General features: G+C 46.2%; 1 protein-coding gene across 1 annotated transcript; it reads left to right on the plus strand.

Annotated features, from left to right (window-relative positions):
- Positions 1-200: 200 nt before the first annotated feature.
- cited4a (Cbp/p300-interacting transactivator, with Glu/Asp-rich carboxy-terminal domain, 4a) lies at positions 201-6,182 on the plus strand. Its single transcript, XM_062528759.1, has 2 exons — positions 201-568; positions 2,314-6,182. Exon 2 carries the CDS (start codon positions 2,331-2,333, stop codon positions 3,078-3,080), a length of 750 nt encoding a protein of 249 aa, XP_062384743.1. The 5' UTR covers positions 201-568; positions 2,314-2,330; the 3' UTR covers positions 3,081-6,182.
- Positions 6,183-11,418: the final 5,236 nt, after the last annotated feature.

Below are 11,418 nucleotides of genomic sequence, written 5' to 3' on the forward strand. Positions count from 1 at the left end.
TACGGGGGAAGAACAAACATGTAAAGGTACATCTTTGAAGAAAATGGACAAGGCATTCTGCCAAACTCCGCCAAATTATTCATGTGAGATACTGTTTTTGGCAACAGTTTCCAGAACATGACCGCTATTCAGAAGAGTGACAAAGCCACGAGTTTCATCCGAAGTCGACGTGAGCGGGGGTGAAAGCGCATATAAATCTAATAGCATGTGGGCAATCGGCCACTGTCGCTCATAGGAACATTCAGAAGCGCTGCGTTTTCTTTGCACGGTGATTAAAGGACGGACCAATCGCAACAAAGGATAGGAAGAGCACAGTAGCTCCACCTCTAGCGGGCTGTCTCGGGCTGTTCTCTAGATGTATATAATCCTTGGGTTGACCCAGAAAACAATCTCCGGTGTCAGGGGCTGAAGCAGAAGCTTGCTGCTTCTGAGAGTGTAGTTAAATTCCCTGGAATACGAGCAGAAAACTGTTTCTTACATCTGTAACGTCTCCGTTGGAAGTAACTCAGAGAATCCACGGCTTCGGAAAAACATTATCAACTCACCCTCGGAATACAAGCATTCTCTGGTATGTGTTTTGCGAATTGATACGAGAGGCTTTTGGGAGGTTATTACTTCAATGAAGATGCATGTGTATTCATAGGCTACGTGATTCTTTTAGAATTGATCAACAATTGGCTTTCTTGGCTATCTTCCGTGCAATAAGGAGTTAATTCCCTAATGTCTGTAAAGTCCTGCTGACTTGATAACGTTTGCCATGTTTTGTTATCGAGGCTTTATTCAATAATTAAGTAATAACTTGCACGCCTGTCCATATATGTTGTTACTTCAACATTAACATTGTAGTGTGCGCCTGTGTTCATAATCTCTTATGTCATCATTCACAGTATCGCAACATGGTCACTTGCAAGTCAGTAACCAGTATAATGTGGCTTCAGTATCGGATATATTTTAAAGTGACCAGAGTTACGTTGTAACAGTAGTTGTGGACAACTCCCCATGCTCACTCAAACGTTTGGGTGTTGAGGTGTTTATTATGCATTACTTGGAGATGTTTTTTTAGGAATGGCGATTGTGTGCGGTCTGCTTCATTCTCGCAGTTCACGGTGCATTTTCTGCTGAAACATCAGCAGGGGCACTGGCGAGTTGGTCTTCGGGGAAAAGGGAAGAAAGAAACCTGACATTCTTTGTTTTTGTACGTGGTAGGGGAGGGGTGTGAATTGCGCCTTGACCATTTCCAGTCGTCAGCAATTCTTATTGCCGACAGTTCATGGCGTCTTGATATTCACAAACGTCAAGGCTGGTATGGCCATAACGTCATTGCCTTCTGAACTTGTGTTGGTAGCGTATACGTTCTAAACCCTACCTGGGCTCACTGAACAAAGATATTATTAGCATGAGTAGGTGCAAGGCTGAAAAAAGCCTCCTTAGATCACAAACCCCGTCTATGACCTTGCTACAATAATCTTGAAAGAGAGAATTTCACTCGTTTATCTCCTGGGGCTGATCCCATTCTCAACTGGATCGTTATTGTCTCGTTGGGTGCCGTATTTATTATTAACGTTGAATTGAAATGCAGTCAGCGCCCTTGTGCGTCCTTCTGTCAATGGGCGACAAGGTAACGTTTTCACACGATGCCTTCCCAACAGGCGAATGATCGAATAGCCACTGATGGTGCTGTGTGATCGTTCCTCTGAAATAATTGCACGATTCATCTCAATAAGTCGATTGGCATCTCAATAAGTAGACTGGCGCTGTGTTCTCACTGGATTGTTCCATGCCTCAAAACGTCTACCTTGTAGCCCACCTTTCTGCAACATTTATAATTCAAATCGGGTTTTTCTTGTTGAAAAGGAAAATGCTACTTGAGTTCATTACAGAATTACGTCAGGTACACATGCATTTGTTTAAAGAGCTGTTAGCCTACTTTTTAGTTGGTATTTGTTTTGTTGTTCCCATGGGTGCTGTGCGGTTTCCACTCCTGCAATATCTTGTTTGCAGAAGGCTTTGGTACCTGTGTTTCCTTTGCAGGTTATCCATTAGGTTCTCCAGGGCTGTTTGTATTCTGTTGGCTTGACACTAAATAGGTTTTGTTGGAGCAAAATTTAATTACAGCATCCATCCTCTCACAGTTTTTAACAGCAATGCTGAAACATTCAGGGATTTGACATGAAATTATGCTTTATAGAACTTTTATCGAATCACGCAAAGCCACTAAAACGGCCTGCATCCAGTAGAGCACTGAAGTCAAAGTGAGTTTGATAGATTGAATGTGACTGTGAACTGACCTCGTGGGTCTTGTGTCCACCACAGGAACGTTCGAAGGAGCCATGGCTGACCACATGATGATGCCCATGACCCACGGCTCAGCAAGCGGCCTGCACGGCTACCGCATGGGCATCAACGGCGCTCCCCAGCACGGCCCACCGTCCGGCCTGAGGACCCTGCCCAACGGCCAGGTCCTGCACTACGGCCGCCCCCCGCAGGGCTCCATGGACGTGGGCATGCGGCCCGGGCCTGGCATGGTCGGCGGCGGCATGAACGGACAGGTGAACGGCGGCGGCCCCATGGGCGGCGGGCATCACCACCCCATGCAGGGCCCTGGCATGATGTACGGCGGGCAGAGCCAGCACCACCAGCAGCAGATGCAGCAGCAGCAGCAGCAGCAGCAGCACCACCACGCCATGCATCCGCAGAGCCAGCACCCCCAGCAGTACATGAACGCCCAGGGCCTCACCCCCTCCCAGCAGCTGATGGCCAGCATGCACCTCCAGAAGCTCAACAACCAGTACCACGGCCACCCGCTCGGACCCATGAACGGGAACCACATGGGCGGGAACGGGGTCCAGTACCGCATGGGCCCGGCTCAGCTGGCCAGCATGCAGCACATGGCCGGGCCGGCGCTGGGCCTGAACGTGATGGACACGGACCTGATCGACGAGGAGGTTCTGACGTCGCTGGTCATGGAGCTCGGACTGGACCGCGTCCAGGAGCTCCCGGAGCTCTTCCTGGGACAGAACGAGTTTGACTTCTTCTCGGACTTTGTGTGCAAACAGCAGCCGAGCACGGTCAGCTGTTGAGCTGTGTCCGGCACTATGTCCAGCAGGTGACGATCATCCTGGTGTTTTTTATTTTGTGTTGTTGCTGGGTTTTTTTTGTCCTTTTTGAAGGGGGCCTGGTCGCCATGGCAACGGCGCCAGTACCACCACCACCACCACTGCACAGGTAGAGAAGGATGCTGTCTCCTCTCTCTCTCTCTCTGAAGGGCCTGTGTGTATGTGTGTGTCCGTGATGAAGACATGTTACACCACACACACACCAACCTTGTGTAGAGCATCCAAGTGTGTGTGAGTGTGTGTGTGAGTGAACTTTGTTTTTGAGAGAGCGCAAACAAAAGGAGGGAGATGGTCTTTTTGTCTTTGAATCTTTCTGACCCACCTTGGGGACTGCCTCTCCTCGCCATAGGAGTCCTCGACCGAGCTGGCCTCAGTTGGGGGCACTTGGATTGCGAGGTCGGCCAGCCCTGCCTTGTCTCCATTTGCCCCATGTCTTACCCCCCCCCCCCCCCCCCCACACCAGGGGTGGGTCAGTGCCATCGCCTGATCTCCACACGAATGAATGTAGACTCTCTTATCATCGGGGGCAGAGGGGCCGCCAAGAACAATGCGTGGAAAAAGGACACTTGTCTGTCTGGCTGCTTCGCCGCTTCCACCCCCCTGGACTAGTAGATTCTATGGCATTTAGAAATGTATTTATTTATGAATCCCACCAAATAGTGGACACTTTGTGACGATGAATGGGTCTGTTTTTTGGGGTATTGAAGGCAGGCACTTCAATAAGCGAGTACAACCATGCCTCCCATTTCTTTAAACCCGGTGTAGGTCCATGATTTGGGCTCGGGTTTGGTCTGGTTTGATGTGCTAGTGTGTGTGTTTGGGGTTTAGCTGTGATGGTGTCACATGAGTTGCGACAAATGATACACTGTTATGTTCTCTGACCATTGTTTTATCTCAGTAGTACGACTTTAAAGGTGATTCCAAAATGACACGTTCTATTTTAAGTTAAAAACAAAGAAAAGAGGAAAAAAAAACGCAAAAGCATTCAGCTCAATGCAATATATCACATGTTCATGATGTTGTTCATTTTTTTTTCTCTTTGACTGGTAACTGAATTAAACCAAATCAAATCACTGGGCGCTATAGTGTGATACTGTATACTGGGCTCTGTCTTGATGCTTTGAAGGGCCTCTCCCGTAGTGCAGCTCCCTTGGAAGCCCCTTCCCTCTCATCCTTATGTAGAAGTGTACGCTCTGAACAGGTTTAGCCGAAGCTGTAGAATTGCCTTAATGACATAGCATTGTGATTTCCACTGTAAAGTCTCAAACCGCCTGTGCTCTGCAATCGAAAGACAGGCAAGCGCTGAAACTTCGAAAGAAAGAGGAACTAACCTTTTGTTTCTGTGTCTATAAGCATGCCTTAGGAGTGCAGCTTTTTTTTTTTAAAAAAAAAGTCATCGTGACTCTTGTCTAGCAAAGGTTGTTATTGGATACACTCCGCTGTTTTGCATAAAAGGTTCATTAGCCCTGCTGGTATGTTCGAGCACCATGGGATTTCTGCTCGCTCGCATGAGTGTGAGAAATAATATCACAAGCAACTGGCAGTCCAACATTCTTCAGGTTTCAGTAGCGTACTGTAACTGGCAGTTCATGCTGTCGTATCTCGCTCTTTCTCTCTCTTTCTCTTTCTCTCTCTTTCTCTCTCTCAATACGACCCAGGGACTGTGTGTGTGTGTGTGTGTGTGTGTGTGTGTTCCAGAGAGCCCCCCCGCAATAATCTGTTATTGCTTTTTTTCTGGGAGAGGGCACACACTTGACACACACACCTCACACAACACTGAAATTGCTACTTAAAATGCCATCGTGAAAACAACACATTGCGGAAGCTATGTGTTGTGTTGGAATGTCAGTCAGTCCACACACCGGTTAAACAGAGACTGACCAGGAAACAGATTGGCCATGACCAGTTTAATTATCATCTGGGGCAGCCAGTCTCTACTTGCTACACTGGTTTCATTACACGTGTCCAACACCCTGTCGGTCCTGAGTGGGAGCTGTTACCTGTGTGTGTGTGTGTGTGTGTGTGTGTCCCAGCTTACTCAGCAAGTTTGTAGCTGATTAGATTTAAATTACATTTCCTCACATGCTTGTCTTAATTGAGGTCAGCTCCGTGCTGCCTTTCCCTGTAGCCCAGGCGTAATTACAAAATGGACGTGTTCTGCTATGTTGTGCGTGTGTGTGTGTGTGTGTGTGTGTGTGTGTGTGTGTGTGTATGTGTTTTAATCTTTTTAAATTTTTATTTCTGATGAAGTCTTTGGAGGTGTTGTCCTGCCAGTTGAGAGGGTGGAGAGGATGGGGGGGATGTGTCTCACTCCTTTCCTGTGTTGTGGCAGAGCTGCAGTGCTGAGCATTGCAGAGGGTGGAGGAGTGGAGTAGAGAGGAGAGGGGGATGGTGTTGGAAAGCATGGCAGCATTATGGGTTAATCTGTTCCCTCAGAACTGCCGAGCTCAACGCTGTCCTGTTCTGTGTTGGCAATCTCTCTCTCTCTCTCTCTCTCTCTCTCTCTCTCTCTCTCTCTCTCTCTCTCTCTCTCTCTCTCTCTCTCTCTCTCCCTATCCCCCGTTCTATCTCTCCCTCCCTCTCTCTCTCTTTATTTTTTCCTGTCCATTTCCATGAATCTCTCTCTTCCTTGCCCATTCCATTCCTTTCTTTCTTTGCTTCTTTCTTTCACTAATAGATTCTCTCTCTCTCACTCCCTCTCTATCCCTCTCTCCACCTCTCCACCTCCGCCCCATAAGGGCTGTCACCTAGCCAGTGCAGAGCAGGACACCGGGACATTAACAATAGAGGCAGAGATGACACTCAACGGAAAAAAGGAGTGAAATAGACAGCTGCTCCTTTTTCCTGTTTTCTGTCCATTTCACATGTGGCTGTTCTTTTCTTTTTCTTTTTTTGGGCTGCCTTTCTTTTTCTTCCCTGTCTTTTTATTTTCACAATATACACAGTCGACCAAACACTGAGAACTTGTATGAAGAGTAACCTTACGGACTTAATGTATTGTACTCGACACAGAGAGTTTTGTTTCCTTTTTGTCTATACGAGTATATCAAAAATAGGTACACGTGATTCAACAATTGCTCCTGTGAGGAGTGAAAAAAGAAAGAAAAACATGTCTGAAGAACGTAGCTTAAAAGTTCAATCCTAATGTTCTGAGAAGTCATTTCAATGTGTTTGTTCCCCAGAGTGAGGGGGTGTATCTAATGACTGGTGATAATAGGCAACAGAGGGGGTGAATGTCAGTGGGCTTTAGATTTTAAAGCTGATAGAAGCAGTGTAAAAGAACATCATTTTAGGAAAGCAAGCTGTTCTGTTTTTACAGTGTGCTAGCTTCATTTTCATGACTGCTATCAGGAAGTTCTTACAGGGAGAGAAATATCATCTCCCTCGGGCACTGTAAGCAGTGACTGAAATTTCAAAACAGTCCGGCTTTGTTTGTCAATCACGTACGGTCATCCTTGCTTGGCTGTCGTCATTGAGAAATGAAGGGAAAGGGAGCATCCTGCTGTGACTCAAATCTGGTTGGAGTTAGCGAGAAGTGCTAACTTTGCTTGCATCAGCTTTAATGACATCTGCACCATTGCCTGCACCATAAACTTCAGAAGGCGGTCCGCTTAAAGGACATCGGTATAGCCTAGCCAGGCCTAAAACAGAATGTGTTTTCCCAAAGAGCATCCGGACCCCTAAAAATGGACCTGGCCCGGGTCAGAACTGCCTCTGGGCCACTACAGTCAGACGCTAGCTAGAGCTGTGAGCTTCACTGGGGCAGGAACGGAACTCCCAAGTCCCACAGAGGTGGCTAGAAGGGGTAATTAGGTTCCTATAAAAGTCACTGAGGTCATGGCGTCATTCGAGTAGGGTCATCTCTTAGGCAAACTCTTTTCCCACACAATGCTTTTTTTTTTTTTTTTTTTTTTTTAAATGTTATTGATTCCTATTTTAAGAAAATGTATTTATTTTCATTGACAATAAAATATTTATTTAAAGAACTGACCGGAGTAAAGTCTTTATCAGCAATTTCAGTGAGTGTGTGTGTGTGTGTGTGTGTGTGTGGACTCTGTTGTACAAGGGTATGTATTGTGTCTCACATAAAAAGGCTCTTGCTGGCTTTCTATAGACAGTAAGCCAAAAGAATGCTGGTGTACGCATGCCTGAATAAGAACAAACTCAGGCCCTCTCGCTCAGACTCTTGAGCTCTCCTCCTGAACACTGTCGAGCGAAGGCTCGCCAGAATTTTCTAAGTGCCACACTTTATTTGGTCCTTGTGGATGAGCGTGAGCTATTGACAAACAACCCCATCGAAAAGCCAACAGCAGCATGAGCTATTTAGATGACGTCTATGTCTCTGCATAGTGGTCTGGGATTTTCTCTCTGTTCTGGCTTCATTTCAAAACCATCAGAACTCCATGAACTGTGATTCATAAGTAACCACTACTCCATAACCACGGTAATCTCCATCAATCTCCCTTTCACCGGCAGTCTGGTCGGCAAAGCTGGAGAATCCCACGAAAACGGAGCAAAACATGGCTGAAGGCTTTTTTCCCACCCTACCTACACCAGAGTTGTAATTCCACAGGTGAACTCTTATCCAAATAAACAGAACCGGCTTCATCTGGTTCATGCTCCCACACGCACCCTCTCTCTCCAGAAAGGCCTGGCTTACTCACACGTCTTCGTACGTGTTCCCTTGCTTACTCATTCACTCACTCAGTCAGTCACACACTCATTGGCAGGGAGTCGTCAGCGACTGTCTGCTTAGCGCTGCGCTGCGCTGCGTTGCATCACAGTTGCCCTTGGTTGCACTGCTCTGCCCGCCACTGCAGTGCGTGGAGCTTTACCTCAGAGCCGGGGTGAGAGGAGGGAGGCTTGCCTGGGCACGTTCCACACTCCATCGCCTTCCTCAGAGGAGATGACACATGTGGAGGGGGAAGAGTTTTATTTGCTCTCTCTGTCTGTCTGTCTTATTCTCTTTCTCCCTCTCTCTCTCTCAATCTCTTTCTCTCTCTCTCCCTCTCTCTCTTACTTAATGTCCCTTAAGAGTAGTCTGCTGTCAAAGCAACATGCTTGTTGTTGGATTTGTCACACCTCATAATTGGCTGTTTGTTTTGGATGCAGTGTGTTGATGAGTTTGGGTCGCGATTAAATTGCACAACAAGGGCTGGTGTGATCGCTCTGATTGTTTTCTCTTTCCAAAAATATTTAGAACATACTGAGTGTATAACCACATGTTGAAGATGGCCGTTTCCACGTACAAGAGGAACAAGATAGCCATCCTCTGAGCTTTTTGGGGGTTGAGGTTTGCGCTGAGTTCCTGCTTCCAGGAAGACAATAACCACAACACATCTCTCTCTTTTCATTTCCTTTGCTCTCTCTCTCTCTCTAATTGTGAGATTTGTTTTTATATATCAAGAGAATGTTTTACTCATTTAGGTTAATTATTTTCTTAATATAAACTTAAATTGAGGTTTGAAGTAACATACAGTAGGCCTACATACAAAATAATTTAAATTAAGTGATGAATGATGTTTTTAATGGTAAATTAATGATAGTTTTGTCTCCGCTTGACTCGTTGTTTGACTTAATAGTGGCATCAAAATTCTAACAAAGCTTTGTTTATTTGCATATAATATCGAACCTTTGATAACAATGCCGGAGTATCCCATGTTAACAGTTTGTTCAGTGGCACAGTTGCACCTCTGCCATCTAACCAACGAAAGTGGCAGCCGAGAACATCTCACGTGTAAAAACAAGTTGTGTTCCATTTTCGCAAGAGCTGTGACCTATTTCTTCACAAACAAAACAACACCCCTACTGAGAAACAGACCTGGCCTGTGGTCAAGGAGCTGCTGTTGCATTCATAACCATTACGCTACCCTTTACATTAACAGCCTGTGTCTCCTCACATGGCATAATTCACTCCCCTGCACGGCCAGGCGCCTGAGTCAAAGGCCTGGATATTTGTCAGGAGACTGTTGTTACGGTCGTAGCCCAGATGCTGCCAGAATGTGCTCTAATCCAAACACACCGCCTAGTTTTTTATGCTGACACCCTTCAGATTTCATAACACAGGTACTGTGGGACAACAGTGGTCATTAAAGCTGGCTAGACACCGTGTGAGCGGAGGCCTTTAATGAGGGAAGCACAAGCCCTCATATTTAAACAGCAAAGACTCCGGTCAGCAGATGGTCAGGTGGAATTCTGGGTGTCTTTAGATGATGTTAAGAATATGTAGTTGTGTCTAAGAGCCATGGAATAACAATCAGACAACTTCAAACATTTCCACTGACCATTCTGAATCGTTCACAGCCTCTGTCTTTCAACAGTTCCATTCAGCAACAAATGACATAGCCTTGCCTCAGTCCTCAAAACGTACACACTTCCCTTATAAATACTATTCACAGAAACTCCACACTAAAGTGCATACATGAATCATTCATTTATGATTCATAGATTCTTCTTCGATTCCCGACTCATGCTCCTACAGTAAGCAAATTCATAATACAAAAGAACCGAGTCATCACCTTTTGAACTCAATAGTCACACCCTCTACAAAGTGAAAACACTCGGCTATTATTCCCAATTCACCAGAATAGCCGAATCAGGAAACAAGGACCATTGGTGAGCCAGTATCGTTTGGAACAAAGGACCTTACATTGGTGGAGGAGAATACGCGCGGAAAGGAAGAGGAAGTGACCACAATATTACAGACAAGTAGCACCAGATATGTTATCCTAGTTCATCATGTGCTCACCCATGGAGTGGCTATGATGAAGCAGCTTGACAGTGACTTCAGGCAGACTCACAGTGAGCCATTGATTTTCACAATTGCATCCTTTGTCCATGTCATTTGCATAGCCGGAGCTCCGATGCATATGCACGGACAACATTGTGCGCTACTGGAATCCTATTGTGCCTGTAATGACAATATTTACATTGGGATGTCGTTCCTATATTGTTTGTCATAGTTCCACTGTAACGATACATAATTTTGTGACATGTTTGTTTTCTGTAGAACTGAAAGGCAAACACTCTCTGGTAATAATCAGACACTATAATGTTGATGAGTAAGAGACTGCCTTTCAGGGGTCAGTACAGTCACACATCAGCTGCAGTACCAAGGGCTGAAAAGATATTGTGAATATGAGCAAAAAGAGCACCCACCAGCCACCACCGTATATTATCATTTAGGACATGTCTGTCTAAATTCAGCTGCTTTAGTTCCCACCTGGCTCACCAAGCATAAAGTCTCTTAACAGCATGTGGTTGTGTGAATTGAATATCTATTTATAAACTGTGTTGGTACAGAATAGCCAAGGACACTTCAAATGCTGGTACACTAGACACTTCATATGAAATGGGTCCTAACATTATGTTGGGATGAAATTAAATGAAATTGTGTGTGTGTGTGTGTGTGTGTGTGTGTGGGGGGGGGGGGGGTGTCTTCATTTAAGTTTCCATTCAGGCTGTTTAGAGGCCATGCCTGCTGTTTACTGGAAGCTGTACGTGTTGGATTCCCAGTAAGTGAGATAAGGCTCTTTGTGCTGTGTAGCACAGGTGACACCACACCTTGTCTCTGCACTGGGAACCTGGGGAGTGTCCCGCCCGCCTCCCGAGTGACGTAGTGGGAGTGTGACGGAGTGACACATGTGTGTGTGTGTGTGTGTGTGTGTGTGTGTGTGTGTGTGGGTGGGCTCCTCGCTGGAAGTCGGTTGGTGTCCCTCCCAGCCCCACACAGAGATGCTCTATCTGCCAGTTCTACCCCACGGTCTGCCTGAGCTGATTTCACCACCACACCCCTGCTCCACCCTTCTCTCTCTCTCTCCCGCTCTCTGTTCTGTTCTTTCTTTCCCTCTCTTTTCTCTCTCTGTCAGCTCTCTTTGTCCCTTTCTTTTCTCTCTCCCTTTTTTCCTCTGTCTTTGTTTTTCTTGCTGCACGCCACAGCTCTGTCTGTATTTCTCACTCTTTCTCACACTCTCCCTTCTTTTTTCATCATCCTTTGTGACTGGCAGGCTTGTTGGTACAGGCAGTGGCATCCCTTCTGGGGGTTCACCACACACACACACACACACACACACACACACACACACACACACACACACACACATGCGCGCACACACACACACACACACACACTCACACACACACACACACACACACACACACACACACACACACACACACACACACACACACACAGACACACACACACACACACACACACACACACACACACACACACACACACACACAGTCTGTTTACAGATTGCCTTCTCAGCTAACACCCAGTTTGAAGGGGAAGAGTAGA

Source organism: Sardina pilchardus, chromosome 24 (assembly GCF_963854185.1).
Source record: "Sardina pilchardus chromosome 24, fSarPil1.1, whole genome shotgun sequence".
NCBI classification, from domain to species: domain Eukaryota; kingdom Metazoa; phylum Chordata; class Actinopteri; order Clupeiformes; family Clupeidae; genus Sardina; species Sardina pilchardus.

Coding starts and splice junctions, on each gene's coding strand:
- cited4a (XM_062528759.1), top strand. CDS start 2,331: ATGGCTGACCACATGATGATGCCCATGACCCACGGCTCAGCAAGCGGC.